Source organism: Telopea speciosissima, chromosome 6 (genome assembly GCF_018873765.1).
Source record: "Telopea speciosissima isolate NSW1024214 ecotype Mountain lineage chromosome 6, Tspe_v1, whole genome shotgun sequence".
Lineage (NCBI taxonomy): Eukaryota > Viridiplantae > Streptophyta > Magnoliopsida > Proteales > Proteaceae > Telopea > Telopea speciosissima.
The window spans coordinates 63343682-63359931 of record NC_057921.1 but is presented as its reverse complement, the minus strand read 5'-3'; the positions used below and the strand labels follow the sequence as shown (position 1 = coordinate 63359931).

General features: G+C 40.7%; 1 protein-coding gene across 1 annotated transcript; it reads right to left on the bottom strand.

Annotated features, from left to right (window-relative positions):
- Nucleotides 1-10448: 10448 nt before the first annotated feature.
- On the bottom strand, nt 10449-11685 carry LOC122664157 (pluviatolide O-methyltransferase-like). The gene is made up of 2 exons (XM_043859856.1): nt 10903-11685; nt 10449-10770 (listed from the first exon to the last, which is right to left on the bottom strand). The coding sequence occupies exons 1-2, from the start codon at nt 11671-11673 to the stop codon at nt 10471-10473; spliced, it is 1071 nt and encodes a 356-aa protein (XP_043715791.1). The 5' UTR covers nt 11674-11685; the 3' UTR covers nt 10449-10470.
- Nucleotides 11686-16250: the final 4565 nt, after the last annotated feature.

The window sequence follows — 16250 nt, the reverse complement described above, 5'->3', positions numbered from 1 at the left end:
TGGTCCGGACAATGCTCACTTATAGTGAGTTGCCTCTCTCTTTTTAGGGGGTACGCTTTACAAATGGCAATTTACATCTTGAATAGGGTTCCATCCAAGTCTGTAACCAAGACACCCTTTGAGTTGTGGAAAGGGCGTAAGCCCAGTATTCAACACCTTAGGGTATGGGATTGCATAGCACATGTGCAAAAGCAACAGACAAACAAGTTAGAATCCAAAACTTCAAGATGCCATTTCATAGGCTACCCCAAAGGCATGATTGGATATTATTTCTATGACCCAGGTGACCAGAAGGTCATAGTAAGCAAACACGTCACATTTAAAGAGGAAGAACTGTTGACCAAGAGGTCCGAATCTGTAGTCATTAAAGAGTTATCAGATAACTCAGAAACGTCACTTCCGAAAGTGAGACCAATTGACATACCCACTGAAATACCAACACCTGAAGAACCTCGACGCAGTGGGAGGACTATTAGACCACCCACCAGGCTAACTCTTCTAACCGAAGAGGAAACTGTGGAAGAGTTCCACATGGTATCGGTTGAATCGGATAATGATCCGATGACATACTCTAAGGCTCTTAAGGATGTTGATGCTACTAGGTGGCTGGAGGCAATGCGCTCTGAGATCAATTCGATGCATTCCAACAAGGTCTGGACTGGACTAGTCGTTCCACCAGCTAGCGTCAAACCAATTGGATGTAAATGGATCTTCAAGAGGAAGAAGGGCGCTGATGGAAAAGTCGAAAGGTTCAAAGCGAGACTGGTAGCAAAGGGTTATACCCAGAAAGAGGGTATAGAGTATGAGAAAACCTTTTTACCGGTAACGATGATGAAATCCATCAGGATTTTATTGGCAATCGCCGCACACTTTGATTTTGAGATCTGGCAGATGGATGTGCAGACTGCATTTCTAAATGGATTTCTCCAAAAGAAAATCTACATGTAACAACCAGAGGGGTTCTCTTCCTCAGAGGAAGAAAGAAAGGTGTGCAAATTGCAGAGGTCCATTTATGGACTGAAGCAGGCTTCCAGAAACTGGAACATCAGGTTTGATCAATCCATCAAATCATTTGGTTTTGATCAAAACATGGATGAACCATGCGTTTACAAGAAGATCAGTGGGAGGGCAGTATGTTTTCTTGTTTTATGCGTAGATGACATATTGCTGATGGGTAACGATGTAGGATTCCTTTCATCAGTAAAACAATGGTTATCCACAACGTTTTCGATGAAAGACCCTGGTGAAGCTAGTTATATCCTTGGGATTAAACTTGTAAGAGATCGCCAAAAAAAGATGCTAGGCTTGTGGCAGGCTACCTATATAGACAAAGTCCTGGCCAAATTTTCCATGGAGAACTCCAAACGAGGAAGTGTCCCTTTCCGACAAGGAGTCTTATGTATGTCATGTAGTATACGAGGCCGGACATTTGCTATGCAGTAGGTATTGTGAGTCATTACGAGTCTAATGAGTGGATGTGCCATTGTGTGGGGGAGTACAAAACAGAAATCTACAGCCGATCCCAATTTTTATGAACACCTTGCATATATGATGCGGCTAATAAGGTGTTTGGGTTAGGAAGTTCCTAACGTTTCTGGAGTAGTCCCTGATCTTGTCGAAGGCCCTATTCCCCTGTTGTGTGACAACAGAGGGACCATTGCACAAGCTAAGAAGCCTAGGGCTCATCAAAGGAACAAGCACGTGCAGTAGAAGTATCATCTCATCAGAGAGATTATCCAGCAGAGCGACGTCAGTATCTCCAAAGTAAACACAACTGAAATGTAAGAACCATGGATTCCGAAAAATCCAAATTCCTCCAACAAGGGGTCGGTTCTTCCCGATACGAACCGGATCTCGCCGGTGAAACCTAAACCAATGACCCAGATCCCTCCTCAGAGGGTAAACGGGCAAATAGGAAGCCGCCACCTAGAAAGGGTCTAGGACCCATAAATGCTCCCCACTGGGGAGAGACTAATGACTCATTGGATAAAGTTGTGGTCTACCCAAATCATTAGGCAAGTATCAGGTTACGGACTGGGAAGGTGTTAGGCACCCAGTCTGCCCGGCCCAGAGCCGGTCATCCTTCTTTTGACCATTGCTTGCATGAGCTGGCTGGCAAACCCTAAAGCTAGGCATTCTAAATCTAGGTCATCCTAAGCTAGGCACCTGAAGCTAGGTAGCTATGTACAAGGGTTCAAAACCTAAGCCAGATTTCTAAGTTGTTCTAAACTACATGTAAACAAACAAATAGGCGAACTAATTAAACATTACACTAACATACAAAGACATACTAAGCACAAAGCATGGAGTATAATACAATGAGCACGGAGCATGAAATTTAGTACAATGAGCATGGAGCATGAAAGATAGAAAACATACATCAAAATGATTAAGCAAAGGAACATGATCACTTATAGGCTAGATGACGGGCTAGCCCAACCCCGTCCTCAAGAGCGTACACCTACGTCCCACGGGATCCCATCGTGTAACGTTTTCAACTCGGGCCACTAGATGGGCATTCTCACTCCTTCGCACATGCTCCAAATTCACAATGGGTCATTGAGCCAATGTTTAGACACCCACGACCCGAACGGTCCCTAAGCAGGGTCTCAAGTGATCTGAAACGGGGTAGGGGACCAACATGAGGACTATGTCGATAGACAGGGATTTGAAATCCCGATTCAAGTCATAGCCTCATTGGTTTTCATGGCATGATGTTGAGATCACATGGAACCCTATATTCTACCCAAGACATTTCGAGAAAATCATTTGGAGTCCCATAACCCCGATTCAAAATTAAATGAATTAGAGGGAGTGTAATTATTTAATCCTAAGTCCATGCTAAAAATGCACTCATGGGCCCAAACTCCCCACTCAACTAAATCAGGTTAATGGGTCAGCGCCCAAACCAAAGCCAAGGTCAAACGGTTCCAAATCCAAATGGGCCTAAACTGGGAATACAGCCCATACTCGAAGTCCTAACTAAATCAAATCCAAAGTCTCATAATTTCAAGCCCAAGCCCATTTCTTAATCAAATGCCTATTACCATTGGAGGGCCACGGTCATATCAACCTAGAAATGGGCCCAACCTTCCAAAAGCCCAACCATTTAATCATGTTTATAAATTCAATTGAGCCCATTTCTAATTTGTCAATTTATTAAATGGGAAACCCGAACCAAAACCAAGCCCAATTGGTTATACGGGCTGACCACATCCCTTCCCTTTTGGTCAATGTCCCACCTATAATGGGCCAGAAATTAAGGGCTAAACCCCTCTTGGGCCCAAGATTGCCATTTAAACTCTTTTCGGTTAATGGGTTATCTTCAAACCAAGGGCAAGATTGACCGGCTCTCTCACACAATGGGACAAAAATATTAGAGATTTAGTCTGCTCAGACCAGAACCAAAAGCCAAATGGGTCCAAATTATTGGGCCCAACTCAAATTCACAATTTTGGAGGTCTGAGAGATCAGCACCAAAACCACATGGGGATGAAATCTGATCAAAATCCTCTCAGCAAAATAAGAACTAATTGTTCATTAACCCACTCTAATATCAACAACGATCTAACTCAGCCCACAAAACTAACCTGATTCGAGAATTAAATCACAAAATTCACAATCACTGACTAGTAAATCACTTGGATAATTAGCATAAACCCAAACCAAATCTCAAAATGATACACAGAAACAGTAAGCAAGAAAAGAAATATAGCAGAATTTCAACCTTTCAAACCAAGATAGTTATAATTTACCACACAGCAAACGATCAATGTAAGAAAACTTGGGATCATGGGGATAGGGCCATATGAGCAGAACATGAACCATCTACAGAATCGAAACCTGATCCGAAAGTATTCAGAAGAGAAAGGAGACAGAGAGCATCAAAATCATAGAAACCAAAGCACAATAGCACATAACACCACAGGCATCTAAAATATTCACAAATGGACGAAATACATGAGTTGAATCATGGAACAACATATTTCAAAGACTTAAATCAAACGAAATGCAGGTATGAAATGTAAAAGATAAGAACAGATTGGAAATGAGAGGGAGAGAAATATACCTGGGGTCTTGTTTGGAGCTCCCTATGCAATCAGCAGTTCGCAACGGTCACGAACCAGAGGGGTGGGGATTATTACAGACCGGGAAAACAGATGGGAAGGGGGTATTACTGACTACTCAAAAAAGACAAAGAGGAAAAATACAGCAAAAACTAAATGAGGTGAAGAAACAAGAAAATGAAATAAGAAGAACAGAAGATGAGGAGTTCACGATCAACTGCAACGGTTCCTTCTTCCTGGCTCAGAGAAGCTCCCCGCGACTCCATTCTCATACCACCTTTTTCGTTTTCTTTCTTTTTCTGCTCTGTTTTCACTCTTCCTTCGTTTTCACTCCCAAGCCTCGAAGACTCCTATGTTCGTCTTCACCAATTTTACCTCTCTGCTCTTTCCACTCTCTTCCTGCTACCCTATTTTCACTCCATTTCTCTTCTTCGCTCTCTTCCCCGTTTTTCTCTCCACCCTCTCTCTTTTCTCTCTGTTTTCCTCCTCTCCTCCCCTCACTTTCCGACAGAAAATCCGACCCCCCGTCTAATCGCTTTTTGTTTTCTTTTTATCCATCTCACCTCCTTTTTTGAGAGAAATCCACGCCCTTCCTTTTCCTTTCCTTTCTTATATCTCTCTCCCCTTAGATTAGAATCTTCTTTTGCTTTTTATGTTTCTCCCTCTTTAGGGTTTGATTGGGTGTTTGACCATCTTACCCCCCCCCTTTTTGGCCTTTTTAGGGTTTAGATGTTTATTTTATTGTTTTTTCCCATTTTGACCCTACTCTAAATATCTTAAAGGTGAGTTACCTATCTTACCCCCATTTTCTTTCTTTTTTTTATTTTCCCCTTTTACCCTCCCTCTTTAAAGTTTATTTCCTCTCTCTTTTTCCTTTTATTATTTTTTGTGGTTTCCTATTCTGCCCCAGGCAAGCTACAATCTAGACGGGCCCGATCCAATAAGCCTTCATGGGCCGAGGATTGGACATTTTATTTTCTTATGGCCATTATTATTTAATTTGTTTCGGTGTCTGAGACAAAAATCGTCGGTCTTCCGTGTGTTGCCATCGCCAGGGAGGGTGACAAAAATCAGGTGTCTACATGAAAACGTGTCAGATGCAATGACAAAGGGTTTGTCTCCTGGAGTGTTTGAAAAACACATGGAGGGCATGGGTTTAAAATGTATGAGGAATTGGCTTTGATGCACAAGTGGGAGATTGTTAGACAAGTGTGTGTCAATCAAACCCGATTCGATCCGGTTCAACCCGCTTCACCTTTGTATTGAACATTTATACATTCGTGTTTAATATTGTCACATGCGATATAAACTTTTTGAGCATTATGTGTCCGTAAGTTATACTTAAAATGGTAGTCGCGACTAGGGTTTGGGCTGGGCACCCTTATCATATGGTCGTCGCATTGGGTATGCCTAGACATGTGATGTTAAGGTACGAATGTGAGTGCTCACATGTTTGATGTGTGCATTGGCGAAGAATCTACTTTGTCGATTCCCTCATGTATTACTGCCAGATGTAGGAAGGGATAGACATGTGTCACCGATACCCTGTACCTGAGGGAACCCTGTCACTGCAAAGTGTGATTGCATTCTTTAGTTCATCTATGACTGAAACTCAAGCTAGTCAAAGCCGGTGTTCTGGGAATACGTGAACACTTTGTGAGTGAAAGAATTATCCAACACGGTCACCACTGCCCGATTGGGGAACACCAGGATAGAGACTGTCTATGCATGGTCGGATCAGAATCTGGATCCAGTGCCGTTTTGGAAATGGTTTTGCAAAATCTATTTTACATAAAATGATACATTATTTATAATTATTTGAACAAAGTATTTTATCGAGTTTTGCGGGACCCGATCAAATGCACAGACGCTCGTATATGGACTTGTACTATGGATTGGGGTTTGGCAGTACATGTGTACATGCCCTAGATTCCATAATGATGGTGTTGATTAGTGGGGGGGTTATATATGATAATAGTTATCATATAGGGAGTTATTTAGAATTTGCTAATTTAATTGGCTCTTTATTTAATTAATGGAATTGGTGCTAATTGTAATTATCCATTAATAATTAAATAAAGTAGCTAATTAATACTTTCCCTATTAGTTTCTGCTTCTTCCCCTTTTAGAAGCACTTTGAGTTTAAACAGAACTACCAAACTGAGAGAGAGAGAGAGACAAACCCTCACTGGGATTAAAGTAATCCATCCAGGTTTTAATTAAAACCCTAGATCTATAAAATGATCAAAAACGCAGGAGGGGGTGTGCTCCATATTTTTGCCTGGCCCCCTCTTCTGCGTTTTGGTCTCTCTCTCCCTCTTTGAGATCTCTTCTTCTTCTTCTAGTTTCTCTCATCTGTGTTTGAGAGTTAGGGTTTGTGAAACCCTAGATCTATGCTGAAGAATTTGAGAGCATCTGGGATTGGCTTGAAGAACCTTGGTAGCACCATTGAAGGTTCAGATCTGTTTGCTTGGAGCGCTCACTGGAGGAAGAACCACTGTCTATTGGAGGAGCAACCCTTGAGGCTCACCAGGTTAGCAGTTCTTTATTAATTCCTTCAGTTTATTGATTATTAATATTTATGGGATGCGAAAGAAACTCGAATCGATTTATTTTCGCTGCGCATTCGAGTATGGGATGAATCCCTCTTGCCATGTGATGACTAGAGATGTATTTTTCTCTATCCCTAATATGTTCTAAAATTGCATGGGACACATGAGGGAAGGAGAAACACTGATAGGCATGCACCAGGGTTCCCATGGGCAACCATGGGAAACCCTAAAATTAAAATGGGGCACCAATGGGACACCATGGGATAACCTAGGGTGTGCAAAACCCTAATTTTTCAGTTAATTGGTTTCCCTAGGGAACCATGGTTTGATCCCTGGACCGTTGTTTGACCAACAAAGCCACCATCCATACTCAAAATAAAGGTTGACTCATTTTTCAATTGGTTCACCAGCCTAACATAAGTAAGGAAATTCCATAAATTGAAGACTTCCTTTAGTTGGTTGATGACTGCAGCAACATGTTAAAATCTTTCCAATCAGGTATCGGATTGGCCGATTCGTATATCAATACCTGATTTTTTTATTTTTTTATTTTTTGTGTGTATGGTAAAAAGAGCTTTATTGTGAAAAAATGTGAAAAATCATGGCCGAGCATTACAAAGATCAACAAGCCATGGATCATAAATGGGTCACACCATCGCATACGTAACCGATAGCACTCTCAGTAGAGGATTCGGACTCTGACGCACACAACATTAGGGGCAGCTCGACGGTAGAGGACCCTGACGCGGTGAGTGGGTAGTTGAAGAATGATAAGTTGGAAAAAGATCATAATGGAATCCGTAGTAGCAAATGTAAACCGATCAACACACACATTGACACGAGTACGGTTCCTTGCACGTATCGATAGGTGAACATATAGGTGAGAGCCAACCACCTGTCCTTTTTTGTCATTTACAAGGGGAGAAGGGGTTTTTATGAAAATAAAATTGAAATGTGATTAGCTCTTAAATGTGCCGTTCACCTATTGGTACGTATAGATGATCATGCAAAGGGGACGGCGGCAGAGGAGCCAGACGACAAAAGACACGCGGAGCCAAAGGATATAAACTCAGAAAAAAGCTAAAGATTGAGGGAGATGTCTGTGGTTGGATTCAAACCCACCAAGGGTTTAAGGCAGGGCGATCCTCTATCTTCTTACCTGTTCGTTCTATGTTATGAGGTACTATCCACACACCTAGCAGAGGCGCAGCGAGATCACAAAATTAAAGGAGTACAGATTAGTAGAGGGGGTGAGAGGATTTCTCACATGGCCTTCGCGGACGATCTTATCCTCTTTGGGGAAGCATCCATGAGGGAAGCTAGAGCAATGCAGGAGGTCTTGTCGACTTATTGTACACTCTCAGGTCAGGCTCTTAACGTCACCAAAACCAGAGCACAATTCAGTCCTAATGTGGACTCTACAGTTAAAAGGCATATGAGAGAGCACTTTCAAATATCCCCAACTACATCTCTGGACACATACCTCGGCATCCCTTTTATTAGTGGAAGACTCTCCAAACATCACTGTACTAAGAGCTAATAACCAAGGTGACAAGGAAGCTTTCACATTGGAAAACCCCGTTCCTAAGCCCTACAGGTAAGCAAGTACTTATACAATCCACTCTATCTGTAATGCCACTCTACACAATGTCCTGTTTCAGAATCCCTTCAGCTGTCCATCACTCCCTGGATTCCATCAGTAGACAGTTCTTCTGGTCCAATGGACCCAGCTCTCTGTTTACCCAAGAGGTTAGGGGGTTTGAATATTAAGCAATCTGCCATTATGAATCAAGCGTTGTTGGCTAAGAAAGGTTGGGAGTTACTAACACCCTCTTCTTCTCTTTGGGCAAGATTGATGAAATCCAAGTATTTCCCCAATACATCCTTCTTTCTAGCCAAATGCCCATCCACTTCTTCTTGGGGATGGAAGTCCATCTGTTCATCATGTGACCTCCTTCAAAGAGGAGCGTTCACCCAAATTGGAGATGGAATGTCCACCAATCCCTGGCTGGATTACTGGATTCCTAATTGTCCGCCCCATACCCTCTTCCCCTTCATGCTCCTGATAGAGTTGCTGATTTTATTCATCTCTCCACGAATACTTGGAATAGAGACCTAGTTTATCATTGGTGGCCACCTGATACTGCATATGCAATTTTGTCAATTCCCCTACCAATTTTTCCTGTCCAAGATAAGTTAGTTTGGCTAGGGACTGCATCAGGACATTTCACTGTAGCCTCAGCCTACCACATTGCCATCTCAGGTTATCAGCCTCACCCCTCCACCTCTTGGCTACGCATTTGGCACCTCCCTACCTCTCCGAAAATATAACACCTTATCTGGAAAACAGTTCATGACAGACTCCCCCTCCCTGACCTTCTTAACCGGAGGGGATTCAATCTTAATCCCATTTGCTATCTTTGTTCCAATCATTTTTAATCCTCCCACCATCTACTTTATGCTTGTCCGATTGTACAACACATCTGGAATCAGGCGGGCTTGATTCAATTCTTCTCAAATCATGACATTTTCTCTGCCATCATCAACGCTGTCAATCTGAACAAGTCCAATGATAGAGACACCAAGCTGAAGATTTCTTTTTTCTGTGCTATTATGTGGTTTATCTGGGTGGGTTATTGGGACAGTGTTTAATTTCAGGCATTCTAGATTCACCCCAAGCAGCATACTTCTAAAAGCAATCGCCAAGGCAAAGGATTAGCTCAGCAACTACACAAGCACATCAGTCAAGACCCACAGGTTGATCAGATGGAATCCTCCCGACATTCAGTGGGTCAAATTCAATACAAATGGTGCAAGCAGAGGTAACCCAGGACGAGCAGGTGTAGGAGGTTTATGTCGGAATCATGCTGCTTCATTTATCTATGGCTTTTCAATTGGAATAGGCTCAACGTATGCGTTGGTTGCGGAGGCTACAGCAATTCTACAAGCATTGAAGATGGCTTTCTCTTTAGGAATTCAAAGGCTGGTGATCGAAAGTGATAATCTGGCTGTGGTGAATATATATCCTTATTGGCATCACACAAATCATTCCTTGGAGAATAGCTACCATAATTAATGACTGCAGGGTTCTCATTCTTTCTTTCCAAAGAGTACTTTTCGTACATACTCTACGAGAGGCGCCTGCAGATAGTTTAGCTTCCCTTGCTGCAGACTCTCAACTTGCTTCTTCTTGGTTTTCAATCCCCCCCAACCTTACTCCCCCTCTTGTTTGCTGACCGTACGGGAACTTTGTTCTTTAGATAATAAATTTCTTTCACCTAAAAAAAAGTCTGTGGTTGGCTTCGAACGACGACGAAGTGGGGGTTACCAGGAATTGAGGAACCCCATTATCATCTCTTTTGTTTCTTCCATGGTCTACCAAAGGTCCGTTTGGACTGGCCTGTAGATAATATACTTAACTTCAACACATTTCTTTTCCGACATGTGTTTATGCTTCCATTCATGTCCTTTGTTTTTTGATCCCAAAATAGAATCTTTGCTCTGCTTTTGCCGAGAATTGAAGTATTTATTAATATTAATTTGTCTTTTTCTCAATACAGAAATTTCATGAAAACCCAATTAAGCTTTCTTCAATTAGAGACACAAATAGTGTTGTTTAAAGATAATTACTTCTGGAGTGAATCTTCAATACATAAATAGAAGCTAGGAAATAAAGAAAGACAGTCTACATGGAAATTTACTGAAAAACATACTTAATTAATAACAATCTTCCATGCTATCGCATGTAAGGTTATTCTAGACTTCCAGTACAGAACTGAAACAAACACAAACACAAACACATGAACCCGTAAAATACATTCATATAATTAAGTAACTAAAAATCATCATTATCATGGATAAACCTCAATAATAGACCGAACGCCAAGAACAGGTTTGATCTTGTAATCAGTAAAACCAGCTTCCTTGAAAAGCTTCTTCCATTCATGCTCAGTCCTCTCTTTACCCCCAACATCCATCACCAACACATCGAGTAAAAACTGTGTCTCAGTCAGATCAAGATTATCTGCATTCTCCACCACAACTATGTCCAATATAATCACCTTCCCTCCCTCTTCTCTCGAAGGTATCGCTTTCTTCGCATTCTGTAGTATCACCACACACTCCTCGTCGCTCCAATCATGTAGAACCCACTACAATCATCCAAACCAAAATTACGAGATAACACCTTATACATAACGTTTCACACATTACAAAATAGAGAAACCCTAATTCTTACCCGCTTAAACGAAGATATAAACAAATATAAAATGGATTGTTTGTACCTTGAGCTGGACTGCATGAGCGGATGGGATGGATTCAAACATACTCCCTCCGATGCCTTGGATGATGTCGTTCTTAGGTAAAGTAGCCACCACATGTGGGAGGTCATACACAGAGCACTTGACATTAGGGAACGCCTCGGCAACGATACGGGCAGCAGTTCCGGTACCTCCACCGACGTCGACAAGGGAGTTGAGGCCTTGATAAACCTCAGGACATTTACTAACCACTACATTCATCAAGATACGAGCATCAGAAGCCATACCTGCGTTGAACATAGTGTTCATCTCAGGGTGTTGGCTATTGTATTCCCAAAGACTCACTCCATGAGCCATCTTAAATACTCTTTGTTCTGTGGTTTTAAACCATTCACTGAAATAGTGCCAAGATGACACAAACACAGGGTGTACTTCCTTTTCTATGAAATCCAATAGGTTTAAGGGATTATCCTTAACCAGGAGTTTCGAAGAGGGAGTGAGAAGATAAGTTTCTTCTCCTCCTTCTCCATTGGTTTGCCTTACAAAGAAGCCATTGTGGCCAAGGATGCGCATCAGACGACGCAGGCAATCTGTTTTAACGGCCGGAATGGAAAGGGCGGTGGCTAGATCAGTGAGGGTCACAGGTCGACCACCATGGTTGGCGATCACGTCCGGTATGCCTAGATCACAGGCACACTTGAGAGCCATTGAATTGATGAAATTAAATATGTGTTTCCATACGTGAGCTTGAGCTAATGCAAGATCCTCAGCTTTCTCAACTTCGACAATAGCCATGATCGATCAGAGAATCTTTACAACTCAAGCTCACAGTACTTCCTGATCACTTGCTCTTAGTTCATCACCATTTCACTTGTTTATATAGACTACAACCACATAGCCGGCCCAGGCCCTGATCTGTAAAACTCATTGTCCTCAAGTTTAATTTTTCGTTGATTGTTCTCTGTAAAACGCTGTCCTCAATTCTAATTTTCAGTTTCTCTCTTGCTGGGGTCCTCAAGTTTAATTTTCTGGTGTCCCGATTTTGTATAATTAGCTTTGATAGAACACGTGGCAACAAGCAACTTACTTACAGGAAAAGGATCAAACCCAATTCCAGTGAGTGCGACTCCATTGCACGTAGGCTCCAATCTTTTTCACTTCTCTCTCTTATAGCCGCCTCGTATGGACCCGCTAATACTATTCTCCACACTCTCATTATTAGTATTCGTGGGTCCCTCTCCAAGGAGGCTGAGTGCCCATGGAGACATTCAATGGCTGACCGAGTTAGGCGTGCTTCGAGATGCATGGAGGCACGCATCTTGGCACACATCCAAGCCGTTGGATGCTTCTTGGTTGCTCTCTCCTGGGCAATGCCCTCCTCCCTTAGAGAGGAGTTGGATCCCATTAGTATAATGTGTAAATTCTTTCTTACATTCAGCTTCTTGGAAAACTCTCTCTGAACAAAGAAATTGGTAATAAAAATGCCTTAAAATGGGTAAAGATTAGATTGTTAGATAAAGGCATATTCTAAGAACACTTGTCTTGTGCATCAGAGTCCAAGAAACCATCGACTTCCACTTTTAAGTGAGGGTGTTAAATGGTCCCTTTTTTGGTTAAACGATCTGATCGAGTTCGGTTCAATATGCTTAGGGGTAGAAATTGAAATTAAACCGTTTTATTAGATTATTCATAAATTTTATTGAAATGGATGAAAATTTAACATTGAATTGAATTGTTTATCATTAAAAGAACAAATTGTTTATTGGTTATATTTTCATTTTATAATTATAAGATTATAATTGTTTATATCTTTTTAGGGAAAGGGTTCCCTGAAAGGCAACATGGTCTTGTACTAGCGCGAAGGACAATGAGAGCATGCACTGAAGCATCAATAGGGGTGGGGTGGTCATTTCACACCCCTCTATATCTGGGCATAAGGGCCACTGTCTTTCCAGATTCATTATCCCATTTTTTTTTTAAATAATTGCAAGGTTATAATTGTTTATATATTTTTAATAATTGTAAAGTTAATTATAGGCAAACTCATTTCAAAATTATCGCTCAAAATTCAAAAATGACTGGTCTATCTACTAACCATTGGATTTTGGAGCATGCAAAGTTGCAAGAAAATGACACTATATTGAACTTGAAGCCTCATTGCCATTTTCCTTCCCTTGGATTCTTCATGAGGGTTTCCAAGAAGTGGGAGCTCTAGCGCATAACTATCTTAGTAGCATCCCATGGGATGTGAATTATTCTATTTTAGTTTCGGATGGTAGTTTTTGTTATGACTTGGGTAACTACTCACCCTTAAAAGTTAGCTGTTAAGGAGAGGGTGCTTAAGTCCTTTTAAGTCTTAACATTGGATTATTCACATTTGATGTGCTAATTGCTTGTGCGTGAAACCCCAATAATCTCCCTTTCATGCGGGAACACACGCAAGAATTGATTTTTTTCATTGAGAATTTTTATTTTTTTTTTCACTTTCATAATGGCGGGGGAAGGGGATTATGGTTCCTCTTTGTTTAATTACATTGGGCATCTTGTTTGAGCAAGAGGTGAAAAAAGGGAAGGCTATCTCACAGAAAAAAAAAAAAAAAAAAAAAAAAAAAAAACTGAATAGACGAGGACCCTTTTCTAGGTGTTATGATTAGTGAAGTATAAAGCTTCACTATTTAGCACTTGGCAGTAATAGAGGATCTCACACACATCTCAATAGCCAAATTTTAGTCCGAAACAATGAAAGTTCCTAGCACTTGGCAGTAATAGAGGATCTCACACACATCTCAATAACCAAATTTTAGTCCGAAACAAAGAAAGTTGCTCAAACTCAGATTCAAATTTTAGTAAAATTATCAAAATACCATTCGATAAAGATGAATATAAAATACAAAATAATCCTTTGTCGCATGGACTAATTCATATACTTCACTAGGCATAGTGAAATAGAAAAAACCCCATATTCATTTCTAAACTTTCCAAATGATCGAAGGGAATATCAATCAATTTAAGAATTATTACTGGTTCTTTTGTTTAAGTGAAGAATTATTGCGTGAGCAAGGAATATTCACATACGTGAGTGTACGTGAATGACTCACAATTGTTCAAATGGAATCCAATCTGTGAGAATGTTTCACTTGAACGATTATGAGTCATTCACATACGCTCACGTACGTAAACATTCACGGGACTCAATTATTGTTGAGTTGTCGATTAAAAGAAAAGGTCTAACAATGCATGTATGTATCATAGTCACGTTAAAACACAAACATTTTTTTCCTTCTAAATAACGAAAAAAGTGGCACATTAAAATGATAGAAAAAGACATGGTAATATACTAAAATAGATTGAGGACCCCATCCCTCGATTCTCACCACGTGACTCAACTGTGAGGTGTCCTCTATTGGCGGAATATTGACAAACGAACCCAAGAAGGCGGCTTGGCGAAAAAATTTCTTCTCTAGAACGTCATATTTCTCCCCTTTCTTTGGTGAAAGGTCCGAAATGCCAAACGAAGGAGCGAGGGAGAGGAGACGATGATGGAGAAGAGGGGGAGAGAAAGCTCATCCCTTAAAAGCCCTTGAAATTCTTGTCGATTTTAGGTGAAGGTGATGTAAACTCATCTCCACCTTTAAACCAGAGAAAGCCAAAACAGATGGGATTTAGAAAACGACTGAAAATTTGTTTTATTGGAAAACGTAAGAAACAACAGTGATTTCCCATCTAAATCCTCCTCCTCCTGCGAGAATTGCAAACTAGTTAGAAAAGTGAGCTCTTTAAACCTTTTTCCATATTTCAATCTCCCCCCCCCCCCTCTTTTTTCTTCAGTTGGGCTTCTTTTATGAGGGACCGGGGGGTTTTAGTGTAGGGCTTGGATTTATCCCCCACTTTGAATGTAGGTGGTTCTTTTTAGATTTTTTATGACCTCAAAAGTTTGGAATACTGGGCTGCCCTTCAAATTTTAAGGAAATTTTAAGAAACTCAGATCACCTACGAACTTATTTGAAGATTGGGACGAAGAACAGGGGGTGGGTGGTACGCTGGGTTGGGACAGGGTTCCAAGGGATGAAGAACAAGGGGTGGGGTGAGCTTGCAAAAGGTGTGACGTTAGGACTTGGGAGGAAGAAGAAGAAGGGATGGGGCGATGATGTCCGTCGTCGCCTTCTAAGAAGAAGACTAAAGGAAGGAAGAAGATGATAATGATTGTGGGACCCACAAGTTGAATTTAACCAAAAAAAAAAAAAGGTTTTGTGCACGGTTTACACGGCCGTGTACGAAACCTTTCCCCTATTTCTTTTTGGGAAAATTTTCATACACGATCGTGTAAACTATGTATGTAAGAGGGTGGGAGTTTCAAAACATTAATTAATGGCTGGGGATTTATGACTTTTCCAATTCTTTGTGAGAGACTCTCTCATATACACGGCTTACACAGCCGTGTAGGAAAACTTTCCCCTTTCTTTTTATTTATTTTATATAAATAGAATTGCGTGGAAAGGAGCAAAGCTCTCAAGCCGCAACCGCTTTAAGTGGTCTCCTTGCATTTGTTTATGGCACATATATGGACATTCTTATTATTATCCTCTTCAATTCCTAAAGTGTGGTAATGCAGCAATGTTAGGTGGAGATGTTGACACTTGGTAGTTGCCGCATCCAAGGGTTCGAGTTCAGTGATATGAACGGTTGGATGCGACAACTATCAAGTGTCGGCATCTCCTCCTAGCACTGTCGCACTACCACACTTTAAGGAATTGGAGAGGATAATTTTCCTTTGGCGAGGGATTTAGTGATGAGGAACTTCAACCATTCACCTCCTCCGTTAAGGTGATTGAATAAATCAAGACCATAAAAAATGCTTCTTATAAAATCACTATTATCCTTATGGGAAAAAAATATTATGTTTCATAACACAGAGGTAGAAAAAATAAGTTTACAAAATATTTGACACCTTGATGGATCTTAATGATGAGAAAATCCCTCTAGAAAATGTTACTTTAGATTCGTTATGTCTTAAATTTAATCCTCAAATTAAGTCATATACCCTTACATAAATATTTATACATATTTGAAATTTTCAACTGTCAATGGATTTTGTTATATTTCTTAATTTTTCAAAGAATTATTTTGTGATTTCAACTCCATTAGGCTGAAACTTGACACATGAACAAGAAACCTTAGAGTCTATATGTCTAAAGATTTCAAGTGCATGTAAAGATTTACATCACGGTATCGGTCCCAATCAATACTGCTGATATGGAACGACGGCTATTACAGGCTACAGGCGATTTTGCTTTTATTTAAAAAAAAAAGTTTTTTTTTTTTTTTAACCGTTCTTCCTTCAATACGGACTGATACACTTGACACATATTAGA

Excerpts from the sequence above, each read along its gene's own strand:
- LOC122664157 (XM_043859856.1), bottom strand. The coding sequence starts at position 11,673 with ATGGCTATTGTCGAAGTTGAGAAAGCTGAGGATCTTGCATTAGCTCAA. Across the intron at positions 10,771-10,902 it reads CTCATGCAGTCCAGCTCAAG|TGGGTTCTACATGATTGGAG; the intron begins GTACAAACAATC and ends GGATGATTGTAG.